This window comes from Rhipicephalus microplus, chromosome 4 (assembly GCF_043290135.1).
Source record: "Rhipicephalus microplus isolate Deutch F79 chromosome 4, USDA_Rmic, whole genome shotgun sequence".
In the NCBI taxonomy this organism is placed as follows: domain Eukaryota; kingdom Metazoa; phylum Arthropoda; class Arachnida; order Ixodida; family Ixodidae; genus Rhipicephalus; species Rhipicephalus microplus.
The window spans coordinates 153321370-153347306 of record NC_134703.1 but is presented as its reverse complement, the minus strand read 5'-3'; the positions used below and the strand labels follow the sequence as shown (position 1 = coordinate 153347306).

General features: G+C 44.5%; 1 protein-coding gene across 1 annotated transcript in view; it reads right to left on the bottom strand.

Annotated features, from left to right (window-relative positions):
- E(Pc) (Enhancer of Polycomb) overlaps window positions 1–25937 on the bottom strand; it is an 81830-nt gene that overhangs the window by 18711 nt on the left and 37182 nt on the right. The window contains exons 4-13 of the mRNA XM_037423518.2: window positions 18997–19092; window positions 17934–18041; window positions 15838–15905; window positions 14590–14670; window positions 13385–13514; window positions 12454–12609; window positions 11536–11622; window positions 9358–9509; window positions 7362–7490; window positions 1852–2456 (exon numbers count right to left, since the gene is read on the bottom strand). Of these exons, the coding sequence (XP_037279415.2) occupies window positions 1852–2456; window positions 7362–7490; window positions 9358–9509; window positions 11536–11622; window positions 12454–12609; window positions 13385–13514; window positions 14590–14670; window positions 15838–15905; window positions 17934–18041; window positions 18997–19092 (1612 nt within the window). The remainder of the gene's footprint in view (window positions 1–1851; window positions 2457–7361; window positions 7491–9357; window positions 9510–11535; window positions 11623–12453; window positions 12610–13384; window positions 13515–14589; window positions 14671–15837; window positions 15906–17933; window positions 18042–18996; window positions 19093–25937) is intronic.

Genomic DNA, 25937 nt, shown 5'->3' with positions numbered 1-25937 from the left:
GCATCTGCTTGCTTAAACTCGCTCCGCGTTAGCCCTTTTTCTAAGGTCAACTGCGTAGCCCGCACATGGAGCATGGAGCTGTGACGCTTGCTGCTCGAGCACATACTCGGCGAGCAGCTCTTCAATTTGAGGAAACCGGCCCTGCTGTGGTCCAGTGAAGCCTTTACGTGAAGCTTTGCTGTCGAAAATCTTCTGCTTTTGTTTCCGCTAGCCCTGCATGCACGTTTCAGGAACTACGGACGACTGCGATGCGGCCCGATTTCCGTCCGTTTCTGCACACGCAATGACTTTTAATAAGTGGCATCGTGGTGCACTCATCTAGTCTTTGGAGTCGGCCCTTCCATGCCGTCGATGTGAATGGACAAGATGACGAACTCCTCAGCGCACGTACGAAGTGCCGCACACGGGAAACACTACAGCAGAAATGCCCGACGCGCGTTGGAGGTGGCTATTTTTGAAATGCCGATGGCAATAGAATGACCGTTTTCTTTTTTTTTAAAGACGATAGTCTTTCTTGGGGACCTCCGACACAAAAATTTTGATCTGTTTATCTGTACATTTGTCTGTCCACCCTTAACAATGCCCTAAACAGCACCAAACGGTACCCCAAACGGCCAACCCATCTGCAGTGCCCACCAGTATCGCTCAATAATTCAGCACTTATACTTGTGCGATTGTAAATTAAAAAGCAATTATTGCACATATCTGAGGCACCATAACAACACGTCAATATTCTATATGCGTGTCTTTTTACTAAAAAAAAGGCATGCATAAGTAATTCTAAAAACAGTACCGTTTATTACGCTGCGCTGACAATGCAACGCTTTGCCAAGACGACACGGTGGTGGCACCTACCTGTCGCCTTGCGTTCTACACCTTATCACCTCCGAGATGGGCGCTCACCCCGAGCGCTTCGTTTTCAAAGATAACTGCCAGATAGCACTCATGTCTCACGTGTGACGTGACTTGATGCGCTCGTTCGCCTCCGCTGCACGCTCGAGGCACTCTAACGCAGCACCTCCAGAATACCATTCAAAGATTTTCTTGCGCAGAGCATGAAATAAACTTTTTGTTCACTCTCTCCAGGCGCAAGACAACCGTCTTTCGACGACATTTGCAGTGTAACATGCAGATATGGGGCCAATTTTTTCTTTTGTACTCGATTCTAGTGCGCATGCGATTTATGGACCGATTTATGCGATTTATGGACTTTAGTTCGATACCTGCAAACTAAACCTCAACCATTGGAACGAGAGAGACGGTGCGCCACACTCGTTGGGAACCGTCGCGGTATGGCACTTTGAGCTCGTGATCGAGCATGACGTACTTTGAAACACCCAGCACCACAGCCATACATGCTGCAACCAAGCTTACTACTCGGAGCCGTAGCCAGGCCCGCCTTAACGAACATGGACATCCCACCAACGGACATGTGGAAGTGAAAAAGCCACATGTGCTTTGCCCCAAGCAATGAATCGCGTTGCGCGGTAGCTCTTTGGAACCATGAAGAGGCTTTTTACACATTGGCAACGAACCCCTGGCCAAGTTCGTCGCGGTGTGACTGCTCAGGGCACCGGTGGAAGTGGCTAGAAGTTCTAGTCAACGCCCCAAAATGCACGATCAAGCCCACTGCATGCAGATTTTCTCTTATTATAAAGCCTTATATTGATTTTCCAGAAAAGTTCGAACAGTAGAACTTCCAGTGCGAATAAAATTAAATGACAAACACTATTCCCAAATATTGACAAATATTCGCATACCCCTACTGCCAAGTAGACATTAGTACAAGACACACTACCAGATTCCTATGAGCACTTTATTCTGCGTTGATAGCACAACCAATGCCCTCACCTGCGTCTGCCGAAGGACCATTAGCTGCTGCCACTGCAAGCCTTGCGTGAGCTGCAGCTGTGACAGTGGACCCAGATCCGTCTCCTAGGGAGGCCGCCGTAGTTACTGATGGCGAGGACACCAATGAGTTCAGAATACCAGACACCTCCGTCGTGCTCAGCAGTGCGGACACGGCAAACTCAACACTGGCGGGATCCAGCGTCGAGTGCGACGACCTACCAGGTGCTGCACTCCCCAGCGCAGATGCCACCAAAGGTGCCCCACTGCTGATGCCGAGATGCCTGGAGCCCCCTTCTGCGCTATTGCTCGCTCCCGACGCAGTCGTCACACCTTTTAACCTCTCCAGCTGCTTGCGCTGCATTTCAAACAACTCCTCCTGGTGGCTCTGGAAGCTCTCGTAATCCGTCGTCGGGGCCGACGACGAGGACGGCACGTTGCTAGGGGTGACGGGTGTAGAAACGCCTGGGTGGTGATGGCTGCCGCCGCCAGCACCAACCCCAGCTTCGGCAGCCGCTGCCGCCCCCACGGGGCCCCCCGAAAGGGACTCCGGCCGTGACGTCTCGGGTAGCAGCCCACTGCCATTGCGCTGTGGCCGGAAGTGCAACCTGCACACCAACCCGAGCGTGTGTCACACTCACTCGCAGCTGAAGAGACCGGCGTCATAGTGGGCGCCAGCCATCGCGGTGCTGGGCTCTTAGACTGAAACAAAAATTTTTGGAGGCGGGTGAAAAAATCGCAACCCCTCAAGCAGCCTCGTGCGATAACTCTAGGGATAGCAATTTGAGCAAGGGCTAATTAGCAAGTGGCTGTAAGCCCCGGCATTGAAAGACAAAGCTTTAGACTAACATCGGAGCAAGTGGGAGTGGAAAAAAAGATATATGAAACACCAGAGAAAGAAGAAGGACGACGGAAAGAGTGTTGTCAACGGGAAGTTCACAAAAGGGCAGTAAAGCAGGAACACACACACTATCAGTGCCCGCATGTAGGACGACTGCTACAGGCATGCAACCACACCCCAGACAGATATTGGCTCAGGCTTCACAACTCCATTTATGGCGATATGTTTTCTGGAGAAGCGGCTGGACACTACAAAGATACGACCTTCTCCCACAATTGATATACCATACCTTGATCGCCGTACGCTTGTCTTCATTCCTGCTTTTAAGCAGAAACATGACTGTGCGTAAGTTTAGTGGCTGGTTTAAAACATGATAGCATATTAAAAGCTTTAAAGGCCATTCCACCAATCGATAACCGATAACTGCTTGCCATCCCTCAATTGTCTAGTTGCTGAAAAAAACTTCTTCGGCTTGACAGTAGCAAACATAACTACAAAGTAAGGGTGAGTGAATAATTGACATTTTGAATACTTTTAGAATAGTTCTGTCCATTTGATTTTATTCACACTGAAATTTAACTATTCGAACTTCCTGAAGAAAAATACAGTCAGTGCCCGATTGTCAGTGGCCAGACTTTCTTCATATCAGACTTTTTTCATATGCTTCACCCCACCACACATGCGAATTGTGGCAAAGCTGCTTTTCAGGCTCTACTAAGGTCACAGATGTATTAACTCAAAAACACTAGTTCCAACATGGAGATTATAGATGTGGCAGAAGTGGGGGCTAAACATTTCTTTTGACCTGAGACTTGGGTGCAACAAGTCCAAAAAATCGGAGGCTGAAGATGTTTAGCATCTAAAAGTCCAGATTTTCTTATGTCTACGAGGCAGATTCAGAGCTCCGAAACGAAGGGAGTTCTACACTCTCGTCCGTCATATCAGTTAGGCTTCCACAGAAGTTGTAAGAAGAGGAGAAGATGAGGAAATAGCATCTTTGCCTTTCATATGTAAACTGTTGTTACTTCAGTTGCACCAAATGATGTATATAAATACAATTCGACCTCTACATTGCGTCATCCTTCACAAGACACCTACGTGTCCACCTTGCCAGTATTTCATCAGCCTAATCAAAAGAACCACTTTCATGTTGCCGTCTCGTCATATGCTTCGGAATCCTTTGCATATTCGCCCTTGTAATTTTGCTTCGAAGTATCCAAAAATATTAGAAAAATATTCTATTCAATTTGAACTCATGCTTCGATATTTGAAGTAACTTCGCACCCGAAATTTTGCTATCCGCACAGCTCTAAATTTATAGACTATTCAAACATGACTTTCCAAAAACTGGTCGAGTGCATTAGCACTTATCAGGCTGTCTTCAATAACGATTTATTAAACAGCCCGAAAAACTTAGTCCAGTGCAATAAACCTAACTGTTTAATATATAACTGTTTAATATGAACTTTATTTAGTGTTTACATTAATGTAATGAGGCTCTTTTTTTTACATAAGATAGGTCTGAGAATTTCCTGTGATACCGAAACTTGTGCGACAAAGGCAGCAGCCTGCCATCATGGAGAACATACAGTGTGTCATCGTTGTCGTACCCTGTCTTAGCTGCATTATATATAAAATGTACTTTCCAAAATATCAAACATTTCATATGCTTTTTGGGAGCCGTAGCTAATAAGAATGACTTCGAAAGAGTACACAATGCAAGGATACAAGAATAGACGTTCTAAACTCATTGAAACAAAAGTTGTGGTACGTTATACATTCCCAAGCGAGCCTACGTCAAGCTAAAATGTCAACCACAAATAGTTAACATACCACAGCCACTGTTAAAATGGGCTTAGAATATCCATTTTTGTTTTCTTGCATTGTGCACTCATTCCAGGTCAATCTGATATGCTTAATTATTTTGTAACTTGCTCAGCTTAGGCAAATATTGGCTCCCAAAATTGCATCAGAGATTTAAAAACTACATACTGTACAATTAGAAAAAAAAATGCATATTTCAAATAAACACACAATTACCGTATTTACTCGATTCTACCGCGCACCCGGTTTCCATTACGAAAAAAAAAAAAGTGAGACTTCGATTGCAACGCGCACCCATTTTTCCCGTTGGCCCGCACAATCACACCACTCGAAAAAACGACTCCTTTCGGGAGCGTCTTCCATTTAAATATGTAGTACGGGGGGGAAGCTTGTGCCCATCTGACATGTAACAGAGCATTGCCGTCACTGTAGTTTTACCGTGGACCGATGTCAGTACGCGAACTTGCTTCGCCTCTTTCTTCTTGACGGTTGTGGTGCCAGGCATGTCAAAGAGGCGTCTGATCGGGATTCCCGATTAGCCCAAGCAGGTGGTCGTTGTTGTGCCGCAAGTTTAGGACGAACCTCCGAAAACTGTGAGGCTTTTCATCGCACTGCTCCGGAAACTTTTCGCATATGCCCGTTCGCCTTCAGAGGGAAAAGCCTTTCCTCTTCATAAAGTTAGTTAGCCAGCACCTGCTCACTTTAAACTGGCTCAGAATTAGCCCTTTTTCTAAGGCTAACTGCATAACCCGCCCTTGGAGCAGTTCTGTCGTCACGGGCCGCTGTGCCGCTCGCTGCTCAAGCGCATACTCGCCGAGCAGCTCTTCAATTTGCGGAAACCGACCTTGCTGTGGTCCGCTGAAGCCTTTGCGTGAAGCTTTACTGTCGACAATCTTCTGCTTTTGTTTCCACCAGTCCCGCACGCACGTTTTGGGAACTCCGAACGACCGCGATGTGGCCCGATTTCCGTCCGTTTCTGCACACGCGATGACTTTTCTTTTAAAAGCGACATCGTGGTGCACTCGAATTTTTGGAGTCGGCCCTTTCATGCCGTCGATGCTAATGCACTACAAGATGACGAACTCCTCAGCACACGTACGAAGTGCCGCACATGGGAAACACATAGGCAGAAATGGCCGACGCGCCATGCCGACGCACGGGCGGCATGTAGGGGGCGGCCATTTCGGAAATGTTGTCGTTGGCAATAGAATGACCGTATTCATTTTTTTTTTTTTCGTACTTGATTTTAAGGCGCATGCGATTTATGAACTAGCTTAACCGGAAAAAAGGTGTGCGTTAGATTCAAGTAATTACGGTACTATACATAAACTAAATACCTTCATTTAAATCAATAAAGAACTTTTAAAAAGGTTTTAGGTACACTGTCCCCTTTAACGTCTAGAACGTTTTTGCTGACATTTCATAACAAGAAAGAAGAGCACTAGTTGATGAGCTATTTCAAGGCTGCTGAGTTGTCTGTGACTCATGTGGCATCAGGCGATTCTGCTCTGCATATTTGTTGTGCTGATCAGTGTCACTCAATGCCACATTAACCTTTGCCCTCGAGTATGTCATCATGTAGGACTTCTTTCGGACTCGGTGAATTTTGCATTGAATAATGTGATTTTCCGGTGATACGCATACTCTATTTACTTGCGTAATCAACTCACTCGCATAATAAATGCACCCCCAACTTCAGCCGTCGGAATCTAGATTTTTTTTTCCTCCCGCGTAAAAAAGAAAAGATTCACATTTGCACACAGTTTACACCATATTTGAAGACAGTTTACAGCAGACGCCAGTTAACGAAACCAAAAGATCCGCAAAATGTGTTTGCTTTAACAGGAGTTTTATTTACTGAGAAATAAACAAGGGTGCAGAATTCAAGTACAAAACCAATCATATCAGAGGCAGTTGTTCCATTTAGGCAGCGATTTCGTTTGAGGAAGTTTCATATACAGAGAGAGTTAGCTGTACAATCGAACCTTGATACAACGAAACCGGATATAAAGAAATATCGGTTGTAACGAAGCAAATAAAGAATAGTCTTGAAATAGACATAGTGTTAGAAATTAACTTTTATAACGAATTTTCGAATATAACGAATTGATTTCGTGTAAGGTGCAACTTTGTTATAATGAGGTTTGAGTGTATTTCAAAAGTTCCATTTCGAGGCACTCCTTTGCAATAACACGAGTAGCACATTTCCAACAACTGCAGCAGCACGCAAAACTCATTCACGTGGCGTTGCTCACTGCTGTGGTTCAGACTGAACACAATATCGTGGTGAGCGAGGTCATCGGACCACTATGCATTTACCTGTAGTGCGCTGTCACATTGTGAAGGGAAGGGTGGAGTGCGAGTGTTCTATGCTGTGCTGCACAACACTTTTGGCTTACAAGCGAGCCAAACACATTCCATTTCCATTGTGTCGTGCCTCTATTTCAACACGATAACTAAGCAGCTAGTTTTGTGAAATTTCTTGCGTTGGTGGCTGCGGTATCGGTGCCTTTGGTTCTGAGTGAATAAAAAAAAAGCATTGGCCATAAGTAAAAATTAAAGGTAGATGCAAGTAAAAACACGAGCCAGAAGGCGCTTTCACTCTGGCTTTCCACATGGCACAGTACAGGTTTCCACTGAGAAGCCAAGGTGAACTAGCCATTGGAGAGGCGATAGTGTGTATGTCTATCAGTATGGTGTTTATCTCTAAAAGTCGAAGCTTCTCCCAATTCGTACGTCTTGATTTGTTACCTTTTTTCTTGGCCTTGCCAAATCATGCAAATGTATCAATGAGGTTTCACGGAATGCATACATAAAAGGACAGAGGTTCTCCACCCCATTTCCTTACCATTCATTCTTGACCTCTGACAGAAAATCATTGCTGGGAGGCAGGCCATTAGGCATAGACTGGTTTAGCGCTACGTCCAGGTCTGGCCAGTAGTCGTCCAACGGAGTCCACGCTCGATCCAGCAATACCCTGGAAAGCCGCAGAAGAACAAAATGCTCAGTGAGACGACAACTTGCAGCAATGATAAGGCAGCCCGCTACAATCATATTCTTCCAGCAGAGGTTTGTAAAGTTTTGCAAGCTTTGTATTGCAAGAGCAGTTATATGGATACCTTGCGATAGCATTAATGTTCTGCATATGTATTGTATACAGCAAAACTTCGTTGAGCTGGATCTCAAGGGAGCGGAAAAAAAAATGTCTCAATTGTCCAAGTGTCGAATTAACAAATGCATAATAATAACGCACATTTTCAATTCCTTTATCATTACCTTTATTACGAGAAGTAGTCCATGGTGCTTGTTTGTTTTTCTGTAGACAGCTGGATGGCAAGGACTAGTTTGGGGGCATGTGACGAACCCTCTAGCACCAAGAGTATTGCCTAGGACATCGTAACAAAACCTCTCTAAAACGACGAGAGTGTCCGTGGCTTTTGTTGTGGTATGATGCACTGGGCATAGTTCATCGCATGGGTCTTTGTTGGACGCCTCATCTGTCTCAATAAGAGCAGCACTCATCTTGTCATTGTTCAAGTGACCGATGATGACAACATCGTCATCAATTGTGACGTAATCTACAAGCTTCACTTCGGAGGGAAGCCAACCAAGGAACGCAATATCATCATCCTCTCCTGGGCGGCCTCTGGGCTGAATTCCGAGCTTTCTGAAGATTCAGGCTGCACAAATCCACTGTGACGAAAACAGTTCGCCACAACTTGTGCCAAGCCTGTTTTGTGCTGCGCCATATTCCTTACGATGTTGCAGGCGAGGCAAAGGTGGCCCTGGCTTTACTGTTAGAGCCCTTTATCATGCTCAATAGTGCTCAACACGCTACGAAATGTTCACGCAAGATGGATGAGGAACAAGTAAAAAGGCAGACTGTCAGACATGATACACTGACTTGCCAGCTCATTTTTGACAATTTCGCGAAAGCAGTTTCTCGTTCCGTCTTACATTGCTTCTACCAAATCGAACTGAGTCAAGCCTGCATTATGAAACAACTCATTTCTATTTTAGGTGCTCGCAAACGGAGAAGTCACACCTGCATACATATATTTGACCCTTTACGGTCTTGCTCTCGAGCCACTACCGACAATGCAACACAACCGCTTCAGCTCATGGTTGTGCACTGCTTGACAAGTTGTTTCATGGTTTATTTACATGCAAATTTTTTTTATCGCACTACGCATCATCTCTGAATAAGTAAGTGGCCTTTCTTTAGTTAATTTTTGCTTTCTTTAGTTTACTACCAGGAGGGACGGGAGAGCGACAAAAAGGTTTAGAAAGGCAGGGAGGCTAACCAGAAGAAAGTTTTCAGTTTGTGTAAACCAGCTGTGCCAACTTTGCCTAGAGTTGTTGCCTTTGGGAGCTAGTATACTGAGGACAATCACAAGGGGACGGGAGGTAGGTAAATGTTTTGAGCACTGGGAAAGGGGTAGAAATGTAAGGAGGGAAACGACAAAAGGAAGGAATAAAGAAGAGAGAGAGAAAAAAAAAAGAAACCGCATACAGACTGAAGCGTGGGAGTGTCACGGTTGTTTTGAGAGTCCAGTTGACCGCAGAAGCTTCAGAGGGCCTTTATTGCTTTTTGGCTAGAAGCTCGAACCAACCAGCACTCCAAAATACACTGCTCCGAAAGCGGCCAGTCATCCAGCCGTGCTAAAGTTGCTGAGAGTTGTTACGTTTGGGAGCTAGTATACTGAGGACAATCACAAGGGGACGGGAGGTAGGTAAATGTTTTGGGTCATGTAAGATGCTTACAGGCATGTACAGAGCTGACACAACCACTCATGGTAGGCTGCTGCTGTGGAATTGCAGTGAAAGGCCAGTGGAAGCCTCACCTGCCACCTCTGCCTATCCTCCGACGGGCGAAACCGATGCAGTGGGGCTTTGGTACAGTCAGGGTGGTTAGGCAGTAACGATACTTGCGCTCTCCCGCACCCCCTTCCTCAGGACTACACCAGGGGTAGTTCCCGAGCCTCTCCAAGAGCGGCTGCGCAAGCAAACACCACAAAGTGGTTAGCACATCAAGGGGAAGGAAGCAGTAGTGCAATGCACAAAACGACACCGGAGATCTCGAGAGTTCGTTAGAGTGAAAGAGAGCTGGGCTCACTGGAAGGTATTCATGTTAAAGAAACAAAGTGTGAAAGCACAGACACAAGACGGAAGTGATGACACCAAAAACACCGCTTGTGGTGTCTCAGCTTTCCTTTTCTGTCCGAGTTTGCACGCCCCGTCTCTTTATTCTGGTGAATGCCTCCCGCTCAGGACTGGTTGAAATTGTAGTGTTTTAGAAACCAATGTCACAATATGATTACGAGGCACTCCATATAAGGGCTTTCCAAAGGATTATTTCTGTGAGGTGATACTTTAACTTACAAGAGATCTTATGTGCCTAAACATCAATACATCAAACATGAAGTTGATGAACTGCAATTATCAACACAGTAGAGCACCTGTTACAAAAGGCTCATGCATGTTGCAAGAAATGCATTATTGTATGTGCACCCTTAACTAAGCTGAACATCAACATTAATTTGATTCTGTCCAACTTTTTACAGTAAACCATAGAGAATAACCGTGCGTAAAAGTGCTTTGAGACAGCTCATTGATTCATGGACACTATGCCCAAACTGTGGCAGTACTTTCATTAGGGTGTGCCAAAGGGACCCTGCAACACTTTTTTAGCATGGTAAAAAAATGCTGCTAATCAGTAGTCGAGGCTTCTGACAACACATGAGCCAGACATTTTAGCGCAGCGAGTGGCCTGGAATTTACAATGTATTCTCAGAGTCGGCTAGAATCGTTCCCTCTCCTCTTGACATCATCATCATCATCAGCCCGACTACGTTGATTGCAGGACAAAGGCCTCTCCCATGTTCCACTAGTTGACCCGGTCATGTGCTTGCTGCTGCCAATTTATACCCGCAAACTTCTTAATCTCATCTGCTCACCTAACCTTCTGTCTCCCCCTAACCCGCTTGCCTTTCTATGGAAATCCAGTTAGTTACCCTTGATGACCAGCGGTTATCCTGTCTACGCGCTGCATGCCCGGCCCATGTCCATTTTCTCTTCTTGATTTCAAGTATAATATCCTTAACCCCCGTTTGTTCCCTAATCCACTCTGCTCTCTTCTTGTGTCTTAAGGTTACACCTACCATTTTTCTTTCCACAACTCGCTGCATCGTCTTCAATTTAAGCTGAACCCTCTTTGTAAGTCTCCAGGTTTCTGCTCCATAGCTAAGTACCGGCAAAATACAGGTGTTACATACCTTCCTCTTGAGGGATAGTGGCAATCTACCTGTCATAATATGAGAGTGCTTGCCAAATGTGCTCCACCCCATTCTTATTCTTCTAGTTGCTTCAATCTCGTGGTTCGGCTTCGCGGTTATTACCTGCCCTAAGTAGGAATAGTTTTTTACAACTTGAAGTGCAATATTACCTATCTCGAAGTGCTGCTCTCTTCCTCTTGACATATGATGCCTGAATCCAAATGACTATGGTATACACCGAAGACACCCAATGTCTATGACCATTGGCTAAATTGAGCATCTTGAGCTGCATGGCTATGTAGCCACCACAGCTTGCACGTGCACTCGCGATCAAACTGAAGGTATCACACTTTATTGAAGCCAGGGAAGTAAGCTGAACGAACGCACTGAAAATGCTGCAATTGTGACAAAGGAATGTGTATCTTCTTTTTGGTACCCCTCCCGGCAAAGCTTTCAGTGAGCTCGCTGGTAGGAAAGCAGAGAAAAGGTGCTTAAAGCATGTGACAAATCCCTGCAACTCCGCTCGTACTTGAATGATTCTAGACATATTTGCAGCCGTTGACTTATGAGGCAATACTGTCTTTTAATGAAGTCATTCGACAATTACTTAGAAAAGTGTTGCAAGGACCCTTTAAACAAGGCACGCATTGCCATTGTAGTCTGGAGATACGTTTAGAAAACAATGATGCGGACGTTCTTGCCATAAAGAAGCATGCAGCGTGAAGCGGCTGAGCTTGCAAAACTTACAGCATGGTAGTTGCAGTACTTCTTCCGTTTGAAAGCGTAAGGACCATCCGGATCATTTTCATCTTCATTGTCAGATGGCGATGTAACCTGAACACAAACAGCGAAAAAATGTGAGCAAGTGAATGGAGATTGCAATTACGTGGTTAGCGATCTGGTGTCACATAACCAAAGACCAAGGTGCTACCAGAAAATTTAAAGCTTTCCTCTGAAATATGTAACTAGGCCGGTGGTACTTACAGCTAAAGTTCCATTTTGGCAAGGATCAGATAGCCATCCATTATGCTTAAGGAGAAATGTGTAACTTAAGACTTAAGTCCCATACCAACTTGGCATGAGACCTAATCAAGTCTTGACAAATTAAGAAACTTAAGCGAGCCTAACGACGTTTTGCAGTCCTATTAGACTTTTTGTTACAGATTCCAAAAATGTCATTGGTTTTGTTGTAGCTGCATCAGAAAAACAATCACACAAATGGTTGCTTATATTCAGCCTACTTTTTACACTACTTCCGGTAGCCTCACTTTCGCAAACACAAAAGCAAACCACATCCCCAGACTGCCAGATAGTTGCCTTAGCTGATGATTTTATTTACTTTGCTGTAGTGTTTGCCAAATCATCATTGCTTAGAGCTACTTTTAGTAATTAGTAAGAACAAAATTGAGAAGCCCCGTGACAGATTCCTGCTTTTAATATTTGCAATGCAGTACCTCCCTTGTTATCATCAAATGAATGTCTTAAGTTCGACAAAACTACAGTTTGCTGCCTGGAAATCATCGGAGGAGCAGCTGATGAGCATTTAATGGAACAAACACAGCAGAAGAGAAACGTTTCCTAAGTGTCTGCTTAACGCACCCTGTACTCGTACTACTATTACTAACCCCTGCCAAAGCCGGCGCACCACAGTACACGGCTACTCACCGGTGATAGCGCCTCATCATCTGAGCTTGGCATGTCAGACAGGCCCATTTCCAGCTCTGACCGGGCATAGCTCACTTGGCTGGTGCACAGACTAGGAGTTTCTTTGTTTCGGCGCTTTGTGTACTCTCGCTTCCTTCGAGGCATGCCATCTTCAGACTGAAACAATTATGAGTAACATAGTTTTGCGTGCTGTTGCAAAAAACACCCGCATATAGGTGAAAGCGCAATTGTCCCAAATAATGGGTTGTCGTAAAAAAGTGCAGTGAGACAGCTTAGAGTACGGGAAACAACTTCTTTGTAACTAGACTTCATCTCACCTGTTTGAGTATATCTGGCATATCATGTGCCAAAACTTGTGTTTATCTGCATGTAATAGTAATTGTGGCCCCCTGCTGGATGTTACGAAAGATGTATTCTTCATTCGGATGCCTTTTGTGTACTGACAATGCCACTTGAAGAGGTGGCAAAATGTGAATTATTTGTCACTTTTATTGTTGAATAAAGCTAGTGATCAAAAATTTTGAGTATCAGCACAGTATTTGAAGAGAAGAATTCACTATTAATATAGCAGGCAGATAATTTCTTGAATTCGTACAATTTTTCGACACCACTAAGGCTTGCACGAGGCCAACGCATACGATTGCAAACAAATACTAATCAGGAAACGCCAACATGAGATTTTCAGTGGCCATATTTCTTGAGAAGCGATGCTGTACCAGTTTGTAGCCAACCACTATCCCATAAAAATATGCTTTCCTACTAGCATGAATTTCACTCGTGACTGCACCTCTTCTAACTTTCAACCAAAGCCAACTGGCACAAAAACATATTTATTGAGGGTGGTTGACCCCTGCCATCATGTACGTAAATTTTTTCAAATATTTGGAGTTCCTTGCAACGAAAGTATGCAAAATGAATTGGGGGCACTTACCCGGTGCTTTGATAACCTAGATTCTTGCCTTGACAATTGACTATTATTTACAGAAACATAACTTGGCCTGGAATTCTTCATGGCCATTACTTCTGCCATGATCTGGCCAGTGAAGTCACCCACTTGATACCTGCAGAGAAACGAGAAACGTAAGAGGAGAGCAAAGTACAATCGCAATTGTCATCAGCCTAGATCAATCGTAGAGGTGCCACGCATTCCATGTTTTGAATTTTGTTTTCTCTAACTGGCTTGAAATGGAATGTGCACATTTCTACACAGTTCAGGACAGGATGACTAGCGCTCATTCAACTTCATTGTGCTGTGTCTTGCTGCAAGAACATCAGTGTTTAAGACACAACAGTGTTCAACTAGCTATTCGATGTCATGTACTTCGAAAGCTACACTACGAGTCTTCTTTTTTTTTTTTTTGTTGCCCCCCCCCCCCCCCCCCCGAGGCTGATGTATCCGATACATTGCTCGTCTATTATGGGCTCGAGATTTCCACATTTTATAGAGGTTGAGACGGGAATAGGCTGATCTTAAATTACAAATAATTACCAAAAAAGCACAAATAATCACCACTTTGTTCATCTTGCATTAGAATATCCAGCATCTTAAAGTTCTGTAAATTTCGTGCATTTAAAGACAGCCCATTCATGCTTGAAGGGGGACTAATAATATTGTGAGACTAATGAATAATGGCAATATTGATGCGACTCAACTGCTTCATCGGTGACCAAGGCAGCACTCTGCCCACGTTATCATTCGTTCAGACAGTGGTTGGCAATTACTAGCAAGACAAGCTACAAAATCAGGCAAGAAATTATGTGATGATGCGCGATTACAGTAAGGGCAATACAAGCGCAAACAATCTCGCACGTACACTTCACCCATAGTGAGAAACCCAAGCGTGACAGTTTGCTAATATAATTGCATCTGTCTGGAAAAGCTTCAATTTCAATTGACCCACTCAGCGCATACCATTACACGACCATGAGGCCAACTTTTTTTAAGTACTTGTGTAGACAGTAACATTATGCCAAGAGAATTTTAAAGAATTCATACAGCCAAATTCATTACGAATAAAGCTTCCCTATTCAGAAATTGCTGCCGCACTGTAGTACGAACGTGCTCAAGCACTAAAATTCGAAAACAAGCAAGACACGCACAGCAGGGCAGCTCTTGGTACGATGCTCGGTACTTACCTCTTTTCAAACACTTCTATTGTGAGATGGAGGTGCTCTCGTTTCGTCTTTTCCCGCCGCTTGACCATTTCTAGAAGTGTTCTGGAACATACCCATGACATACACTGAGCACGTGCGCACATCGATTTGAAAAACAACTCAGTCATTACGAATTAGCAGAATCAGTAGGTCAAAGCTCGACTAAGGCAGCTGCCAAACTAGTCTTCAAACGAAAACATGTACGTATACAGTCTGTTTCACACTTAGAGGAAAACTCGAAGCACATGGCATGCGTTGCGGCCAGCACTACAATCACGTGCCCCTGTCGCAGATGACACGGACGGTTCAACTCTACACTCCTCAAGTGTCTGTGCGTGTGTGAGCTCCTGCCGGCACGCAACTGCAGTGCTCGCTCCACTTTGACGTCGTGCGCTTTGAGATCTCACCCGTGTGAAAGAGACCGCACATACAAGCGTCAGTGCATGCTTAAGCACCCCTCCGAAGCATAAACATCATGTCAAGCTTAAACAGCATGAAAGCAACGTGTATAATGACTTTCATTATGCAATGTCTCATCACAGTGATGTATCTTGACATAATCCACCAGCGCATACGTCAAGAGCAACAGCGATTCAGTATGGCTCACTAAGCAGGAAATTATAAGGTAATGAAGAAATTGATTATTGAGCTGTGCACCGCGGAGTGCAAGCACTTGAATATGCCCAAATCAGGATTAAACAGTTCAGCCACTTATTTTGAATAGACTGGACTACTTCACAGAAAAGCTTCCACATGTGAGATTCATTAGGCTTTCAATTTGTGGCACTTTTTTGCGTGTTATTGTTGGTAGTAAAGATTAGTTAACTTTTTAGTCAGGATCGCCAATAAGCACAATAACAGGAGTAGCCGGCGCCACGCATTGGCACCAACCTCTCCTTACATACATTCAATTAAAAAAAAAGCACAATAACAATTTGAAGTGCTTTGTGACTGCAAAAAGAGAGAGACAACCAGCGAAAGGCGATTCTGTAAAAGTTTTTGATAAGACATTAGCATATTGTAGTAAATTACATTAGTGCATACGGAGCCAACAGTAATAATCAGTGCATGCAAATCAAAACTCAACAACAGCTCCATTACAACAGATTCCTATGCTGAGAATGCTATGCCAGTGGAAGCACTACAAAAGGGCACATATTTCCTTTTTTTTCCCATAGTCGTGCACAAAAGCAAGAGTTCAAGGAATAATAACTTGATGCAAATACTTACACGGCTCTACTTAAGTCCCTTCGCAGTTTCAGCATTTTTTCATACGATGCCTCATCGTTTTTCCGATTCTGAAGACAAATGCAGAAAAAGACTCTAAGCAACTCAGTCAATGCATGCTAAGGGCAATGCACTGTTGTTAAAATCTTGCTGATGCTGCAACACAAGGGGGATTGAAAAGTATCCAGGAGTGGAATCACTCAAAACTTCTTAGCAGCAAAGTGAAGCCAGCATTTGCCTCCACTCCCCCTAAAAAACGTGACATCCTTGGGTTGTTCCGGCTGACAGATCAAGTGCTCATGTTCTACAGACATAAATGCTATGTTAAGTATGAAATAGGAGATCGCTCTTCCCGACCAGAGTAGCACATCTAGGTGAGTAGTGGAGGCGTGATCTTTAACAAAGTTAGTCCAAGGCTTTGAGGCTTCTTAAAGGGGCCTTGCAACATTTTTTGAGCATGGTCAGAAAATGCTGATCAGTAGTAGAGACTCCCGACAAGACGGGAGCCAAATATTATAGCGCAACATGTGGCCTGGAATTCGCAATAAATTTCCAAAGTCAGCCGAAAATTGCTTTCTCTTCTCTTGGCAAATCACGGAAGACACTCAAAATCACTCGTGGAAGGCCATCTATCAGCGATTGGCTTTTGAACATGGGCACGCTTGGTCATTACATGGATCGCCGCAAGAGACCGCGACCTGTCCATGCGTGCGTGCCAATCACACTGAAAAAGTTGCGTATTCAAAAAAAAAAAAAAGAAGAAAAAAAAGAAAATGTGCTCAAGTTCACAAGGTGCACATGACGTATTTTCGTTGCCCATGCCACCCCCTCCTGCTTAGCTTCGAGCACTTTTCGTTGGGATGAGAGAAGAGAGAATGCGATTGCAGTGTGCGACAAATCTGTATCAAATTTGTGAGGCAGTAAGCTCTTTTAAGGAATCTATTCCACGGTTACTTCAAAAAGTGTTTGAGGGCCCCTTTAAGGATGCCAGTAGGACAAAGGGATAAGTTCAGTAGTATCTGTTCAGAACAATTAGCCATATTAAAGGCCGCCCGAGGGATATCTGTGGTACTTTTTTTTCGCGGCAAGCTAATATTTTACCATGTTTGTAACTAGATGACGGAGATTCACCTTATCCTTAAAGCAGCCCAGCAAGACTTTACCAAGTAGTCATCATCAAAAGAGCTAATTGCATTGCAAATCGACTGCCGTAATAGCTTTTAGAATCCATCAAGTAATGGAAGACTCAGAGATTTAGAGACTTACATATGCAGTGACTGCGGGACTGTTCCCGTACTCACTAGATATAGGATGTTTTTATGACGATAGATATTCACTTGGAAGCTGACATTTGTCCTGTGTGTTTTTCGTCAAGGTGCTTTTTTCACGCTACTTGGCTAAAGTATAAATCACCGACTAGCACACTCAGCTAGTTTAGAGAGATTTATTGCACGCTTCAAGTACGTTCTCCTTTTTGTACAAGAGAGTGCGCCGAAAGCTACGCAGAGAAGGAGATGACAACGGGTTGTGCAAAGCGTGTGTGCGTAAGCACTTCTCTCAGTGTGTGGCATAACCTCGAGTACTTCCTTTTCCAAACACGTGGCTAAGTTAGAGCGTGACATCAAATGCATGAGCAGGAACATGGCGGCATCCTGCAGCGGCCCCTACAATATGTCGGCCACGATGTTCGAATCGGCCAACAGCTGTGAAGTGTGAATTCGTGGCGCAGTCTTTGGATTTGTGGTGTCAATTGTTGAGAGCATGATTTCTCGCCGACTTGAAGAATTAGTTGTAAATTTCAGGCCGCTTACTGCACAACGACGTTTGGCTCTCATGTTCACAGAAGCCCCGACTGGCGATTGGCAGCATTTACTGACCCTGCTGAAAAAGTGTTGCAGGGCCCCTCCTGAAGGCTGTAATTTCCACAACAAAAAAAATTGTTAGCACTCCAACTTGGCATTTATTTGTATATGATGCACAAGGTGACAGCAGGTCCTAACACACCTTCAAATCTACACAGCTCAAGCACTTTCCCTCAGCCCCAAAACAAACACACACATTAGGCTATGCATTATCCAAATCACGAGGACAATACTCACTTTTCTCGTTTGCATTTTTTCTGTTCGTCTCCGAAAAGCGACGTACGGGTTACTGTTATTTGATCCATCGCGCTTTTCAGATTTAACTTGAGGCACCAGAGGGCATTGCTAAAGGAAACAAGCAAAAAGAAAGGCACTCACACTATTAAACTGCCCAAGAATGCACACGAACACAGCAATTTCGCAAGTGTAAGCTCATGATCATAATTAGGGCTCTGCGTTTTCTTATAAATACGGGGGAAAAAAAAAGACAATAAACATTAGCCAGTAAAATTTTTGATAAATCGTATATATCGGATAAACTCATATTTAAACTGAGCATTTTCGACGTTCAAAAGCCATTTTCAAAGCTGAGAATCGTCAATCGAGTGGGGCACACCTCCATCAGCGGTAGCAACCTTGTAAAGTATGCTTGCATCTATTACAATGACCTTTTTGAAGGTTGTATGCGCATGTCGGAACATATGTGTGTGCATTCAAATGTTCCAGAGATCTAAAATTCACTGTTCGCATGTACGCTTTCACATTTTCTTCTTCACATATAATTTCATCTACAGTTTTGGAGTACTGAGAACAATAATACAGCAGACTCTCATTAAACAATAATCTGCTGAAAACAACTGCTGCTTAAATAGAACAGTTGTACTTGTACGCTGCGCCCCTGTTTATCTTTCAGTAAATGAAACTACTGTTTAATGTAACACATTTTCATGGTCCCTTCAGGTTCTGTTTAATGAGTCTACTGTATAATATTAGGTTCTTCATTTTCCACCAATATAATGAGGGTGGCTGGGAGAAAGAGCTAACAAGCAACTTGACCCACTCCTGCCCTTCCAAAAATACATATTAAACCTTTTGAACAGGGTAACTAAACAGCAACTAGAAAAAAAAAATGAGAGAATGGAGAAACAGGGTTACCGGCAACTATGTTTTATATTTTCACTGCAAATAAAATTTATAAGAACACAATGCAACAACTTATACTGCAAAATGAAACACCAAACTTTGCATTTCAGAAATGGCTACAATTGACATACTTATAACAAGTAAGTAAAACACATACCGTTCGTAACCTTTTGTTGAGCCAATAGTCATATACTGCAATGATGAGATCGTCATCTTCTTTTAGGAGTGTCTTTGCCTCGTGCAACGTGACCACCTGTTACAAGAAATAAAAAAAAAGTAGGAACATATATTACGGCAGCTTAGTCCTGAATCATAATACCATCATAACCAACAAATTACTAGAAGCAGCACAAGAAACGTGCGTATACCCATTTCAGATCAGACAACAAATCGACAAGCCTCGGTTCTTTGCCACTGATGGCGGGTACAGAATAAAAGAGCCTCCGTCCAGGTGCTCAAAACACACACATGAGCCTTTCCAATGAACTTTCAGAGAATGCCGTCAAAAACAAGGTAAGCTAAAAAAAATGAACTGGACCATTTCCACGACTGGGAAATAAGGCAGTAATTGCGATACTGGCGCATTTTCGTGCCACTAAACACAAATGTGGGCCAATAGCTTACACCTCCTATCGATAATGTTGTTACACTCCGGGACAGCTAACCTTGGCAATGGAGCGAACGGTACGTAACTGAGGTTTCAGCACATTGTGGTACTCTGCAAGTAGCACAAAAGCTTGCGGCTGATTTCAATTTCAGTTTCAACTTCACTTGCTCGCGGCACAGTTTTGTTAAGAAAGAATATAAAGGGAAAATGTGAATGGGGAAGAAACATTTTGATTGCTCTGTGTGCATTGCAGTGTCACACTTTGCCCATATCTTTCTTTGATAACTGTGTGGCAAGTTTGTGGCAAAACACAGACTGACACGTCCCGAACGCCTTGAGAGCTTAACTCTTGTAAAATGAATCTAATTACGTTTCACTTAACACTCCATAACTGCTTCAGTCTCATAATAATATGTAAGGCAGTAGTTAGTTGACCAAGAAAACGAGCAAATTCTCAACAATGTTAGGTACTACTACTTTTGGCACGCTAGCAGGCATGCAGACCCGTTCTGCAGCTTCCACAGCAGTGCCAAAAAAAGTTGTCCCGAAGAATAGTATAGAACGAATTCCTTAGTAGAGGGAGGTATGACACCACCCCGCCACGGTGGTCTAGTGGCTAAGGCTGCTGACCTGCAGATCGCGGAAGCAAATGCCAGCTTCGGCGGCTGCATTTCCGACAGAGGCAAAAATGCCGTAGGCCCGTGTGCTCAGATTTGGGTGCATGTTCAAAAACACCAGGTGGTCAAAATTTCTGGAGCCCTCCACTACGACATCTCTCATAATCATATGGTGGTTTTGGCATGATAAACCCCACATATTATTATTCAGGAAGGTGTGACAAGAAACTGCATATTCAGTTATAAATCATGGCCCAATTCTTCAGAACCTTAGTGATAATAGCAATATGTGTAGTTCGGTGTGAGTGCATTCTTTGCATACTGACTTTAGGCGGGGGGGGGGGGGGTTGTAAAAAGGGGAGAGGGTAACAGCTCTATCTCCCAATGTTCTTTTTTTTTTCTCAAGCGTTAGTTCATCTATCCTACCCCCCCCCCCCCCAATTCCTATTTCCCATCATTGGCTGCTGGAAAATTAAAGTTGTGGGAGGGGGGGAGGGGGTACATCGTTAACCTATCCCCTCATCTATTTCCCTTTCATTGACGTACTACTTGGCACTGTCTAGAACAAACTTAAGATGAAAAAAAAATGCATTCTGCCAAGACTAAGTTGTGGCCCAGTTTTCGAGCAATCCCGCCTCTGGTGATACTAGCAAGTTTTAGTTAGAAGCAGTTAGTATGAGGCAACAATTACCGGCGTGTTGTATGCAGTGCAATTAATGCGGCTGATGCAAACCGCAGAGCCAGTTCCCGCCCCGTCAACTAAGGAAGCTGATTCGTTCCACAATGGCGAAGGCGAGAGACCTGCACACGGGAAATAAAGGAGACTCCTTCGTTCACGCGATTCACGAGCAGAGCCGTCAAGGTCGCTTCTGTTTGGGACAAGAAGGGGAAAGCCTACTCGGAAGAGCGTCTTGCAATAAACAGGCCAAGCACCGCCGTCTGAGTTTAAGTCATTGTTGGCAAACACGCGTGCCATTGAGAATGACGCAGGGATGCAACCACTGTGCTGCCCGATACATGATGGTGGCACGGAGACGAGTTTATTCTCTTGCACTACACGTCATTACTGACTGTTGTTAGGATGGCGGGGCCCCTCGCTGCCGCGTGCACACCTGGTCAGCGCTGAAGGCCTCACGGTGTACCGTCCACGCTTAAGATAGCTTCTATGAAGCGACATTTCATGAGAAAGCTGATGGAGCTTGAGCGTAAGAACGGCTACTGACGGAGGTCGGCCGATACACGGCCTAGCATGGGAGGGAGAGTGACACGGGGAGAACCTACCCCTTTGCGTGTTGTATTTGGTAACAAGGTTTTTACCAATGCGGTGTCCGTTATGAAAATGTTCCTGCAATTGGTTGTGTGACGTCCCCGCAAACACGGACTGAACCCCGGTCCTTTCAGGGTGTTTTCGCTCGTTTCTTAAACCCACGCATAAAAAAAAAGGAAAAAAAAAACCTTCGGTGTAACGAATGGACATTCTGGAGTGGAGTACCTGGAAGGATTATTTCTACTGTTCTCACTCCCCCCCCGCGCAAATACGAGGACCGGGCGGCGCCTTGTGGTCTACAGACGGTGGCAATAATCTGCGCGCAATAATAATAAGTGTACGGTGGCAATAATCCGTGCGCACCCTTCAGATTTGTGGCATGGGGGAGCAGCAGAGCACCTTTTGTTGGTTCGGGGAATGCGACCCTGCCGCAGCACCTGTGCCGGGTCCGGTCTGACTTTCCGTCAGCCTCCGCGGCTCCAGGGCTCATTACTGCATTCTGCGCGGATGGCCACCCGCAGCGTTGAATGACGAAGAAGCAGCGGCTACGGAGAATTTCGCGGGAGACACCGAGCTGCATGGAGACGTCGAGACTCGTTCTGGACATCGGCGCATCAAGTACCAGAAATCGGGGCAATTAGTTCGGCCAAAAACTTTTCGGCACAACACTGCAAACTCCGGACGTTGGCCATTACAGACGACACACTTTGTCGGAAGCATCGGGACCATTGTTCGCCCGTAATTAAAGTGTCTTGGGATTGGGACAGCTCGCCCATCTCTCTCTCTGAGGCTTGAGTTTATACATTGTTACCTGCTCGGCTTTGTTTGGGAGAGGGTTTTCTACTGGTGTGGGCCGCGGGAGCGGCCGTCGAAGACGACACACTCCGACTGACAAGAAAATATGTCGCGTCGATGGTGGCGATTGGTTTGGTGCCCCGGCAGGGCGGAGTCGGGTACTACAAAAAGGGACTACGAGACGATACGAGGGAAGTCGGGGGAATACGATGCGATGAGTTTGGGATGGTAGAGAGACGGAATGGAAAAGGAAGATAACGGTGTGAAGAGATAGCGAGTAGAGTCGATGAGATGATGACTGAGGCAGGGATGGTATGACGAGGAATGAAAGTTAGAGATGGGAAACGAGGAAGCGAGTGATTGCGGGACGTTATGAAAGAAGATAGAAATCGCTGAGAGAGACGAAGAAGACGACGAAAACGATGAAGACTGACAACACGGACCATTCGTGAGATGAACTTTATGCACCCAATTTAGACGAGCTTTGTAGGCAGGGAAGTGGCGCGTTGAGACATTGCGTGGTTTTATAACTTCATCATTTGTGTCGTCGTGTGTTTACTGTGTATTCAGGCACCCTTGTATTGTCACCGTTACTTCACTCATGTATCCTGTTTCACGTGTCGCGAGTATTTGCTGATGTGTTACGATTTCGTGTAACAGAGATGTCGTTCACGGACAGTATGCGTGTACGCCATTTTCACTTGCTATTGAATTAAATGCGTCCATAATTAAGAAAAGATGGTGACGTCTCTTACTTCCCGGCCCCAGCACGAATCCCTGTATGTGGAAAGTGATTGAAACACGTAGCCAAGAGGGAACCGGATAAAAAGGGCATTGAGGGGTTTTCCCTTTCTTTGGCGATCAGTGGCGTAGTGGGGACGTCTCAGTTGTGATGATGTGAGTCCCAACGTGTGATTGGCTTGTGTGAAAACCCTTTGTTCAACCAAGAATTGAAAATAGGATGTTTGAATCTGAAATGGAGAGCGGAGGTTCGGGCTTGGACTCGGGCCTGAGGCTGCAATAAAGCGTCTCTTTAGCGGACTGCGGCTCTTCCTACGCGCTGCCACCGTGCACTCGAGTCATCGGGACCCATTCCGAACCTCAAACATCTTCTCTCCTTAGCTAGTCAGAAGCTAGTCGAGGAGGAGGAAATTAACTGAAGCATTAGCAGATGTTGCGGGCGTAGTGGGCCAACACCCTCAAAAAATTCTTCAGGCCTCTTCACACCCTCCTTTCACCACACGCTACGTCACGCAGAAGAGCCAAATGAAAAACTATGAAAGCGTCTGGCTACACTGCCTCCACGTCTGTTCTCAGCACACTTGCCCGGGCAAATCAGTACATGCGTGTACGCTGAGCTGGTGTGCAATTTGTGTTGCTCGTGGCGTGTGTTCGCACTAAATTCGGTGTTCTTCGTGTCCATGGGAGCATTCTTTTTTTTCGGCATACACATGTCACTGCCAGATGTGAGGCGTGAAAAGCAAGGAAAATGACATTCTCATGATGTGATGCAAGAAAAAAAAAGTAGTAAAAAAAGGTAATTTTCTTTCTTTGCAGACGTTGAAACCCACCTTCGAAGGTGGTTTTGTTTTTCCTTTTTTGCTTTCTTTATATTTTTTTTAGAAGGAGAATCGTAGGCGTAGTACTTGCGCGGTCCATGGATAGCAAAATTTATTGTGCTGTGTAAAAAAAAAATATCTGTTCTATAGCAATGTTACGCATATCACTGTGACGTTTATTTTTTTTCTTTAAAACCGACTTTGTGCTTATACCACAATTAAATAATTATGAAGGAACAGCTATTCGCAGGTTATATCTACGTGTAGTGTGCTTAATGTGTAGAGAGTTTATTCATTCATTCACAAAACTTTATTTGTGTCCTGAAGCCCGGTCTTTTCAGACCGAGGCGGATTGTGTCCACGTCGGTACCGTCAGGTCGAGCCTTGTGGTGTCATCGTGGACCTTCTGCACTGCCCGTAGTTGGTCTTGATAAGACGCGCTTCGCACCATCGTTATCCAGTAAAGCCATTGTTCTTCGGGGTGGGCGAGAGTCGCGGGACAGCCTGCCAGCATGTGTCTGATCCCAATTACGCCATCGCATGCGACACACTTGTCTTGAACTTCACTGTCAGGAAGAATTTTATGTAGAAAATACTGAGTTGGGTAAGTTCTGGTTTGCAGTAAACGTAGCGTGACTGCCTGAGCCCTGTCCAATTTTGCGTGTGGCAGTGGGAATTGCCAACGCCCCAAGTAGTAATATTTTGTGATGTCGTTGTAAGCGATTAAACTATCTTTATAGCCCCCGGAATGGTAGTGGGCGTCGGATCGGGTCTGACCGGCACAGCAAGCGAGTCCTCGTGCCAGGTCATTCGTCACCTCATTGAGGTTGAACCGAGCTTCGTCCACTTGTCCAATATGAGCAGGAAACCATCCAATTTCAGTATTGATAGAATGGACTTCGTTCATAATTTTAACCACAGTCCCAGCGACATAGCCCTTGTCGAAGCTCGTAATTGCTGCTTTGGAGTCCAAGCAGAGGATTTATTTTTATTTTATTTTATTTTTTTATTTGTGAAATACTGCAGGCCAAAAAGGCCCAAGCAGGAGGGGCACAAACACAAACACAATATCAGTACATGAGTGACACAGCTTCACTAAAATACATCTGTGTAAGAGGAGAGCGAGTAGAAGAAAAACATCATAACAAAGAAAGCACGCGATCAGTACATGAGTTCATAATGATGCTGTCACATCGAGATGAACGAACAGGAAGAACAGGAGAAGCGCAAGCTGAAGCAAAATGTTGTACCTTCTATCTTTCCGAACTGTCCAAAATACTTGTCTTCAAAGCCAACACCTCCTCAATCGCCAGCGAGGGAGATCGCAAGAAGGGAGAGCGCTGCTTTGCAGGAAGCTATAAACAGGTCACTTGAGTCTAGAGAACTTCAGCAAAATATACAGACTTCAAGATGAAGCTGTTAGGGATCTGCAATAATTATTTTTGAACAGTACCTATCAGTAACGAGTGCACAAGGTTTCTTGTTATCAAAAACAATCCTCCTCCTTACGTTAATGCTCATTGACTGTTCTCCCAGATCTCTCACTTTCTGTTGTTTTGAATGGAGTGCAACTCCGATGGCTTCCTTGTGATAGCGCTGTGCCAAGTGCTGTGCTTGGGGTAGTGCTGTGACATGGTTCTGGTAACGAAGTTACACATTTTCGCGCTCACTTTAATCCAAGTGCCAGCTTAAATAATCTGCACGTCATTGAAATAATCTGAGCACCAAGCTATTTAATCCATGTGCCAATATATTTAATCCAAATGCCAACTAAATGAGGCTGCGTGCTAGTGAGTTTAATCCAAGTGCCACCGTGTTTAATCCAATTGCCAACGTTTTTAAACAGGTGCCAGTCAGTTTAATCCATGCACCAGAAACATATATTTTACCATAAGTGTCAAAATATTATAAAAATGAAGTCACCGGAAGAACTTTTCCCTCGCCTATACATGCTAGCGCTTATGAAATGAAGTGCACAGTGCTATTTCCCCCAAACGTTTTGGTGTCATAGCTTCAAAATTAAAAAAAAAAGTGTGTAATAATTGCAATTACGGGTACTAAATGTATTTGCTCATGGAGTCCATGTTAGTCTATGCTTCACCGCTACTGCATTATTCCAGCTAACCATGTACACCCTCGCATATTCATAAATTTGTGCTGTCTGCTCAGTATATGGCATTCGGCTACTTATCCGCTGAAGCATTCGCAGTCGTCTGCTCGGCCCGGTGAGAACAACAGTGACCGACAAGTGAC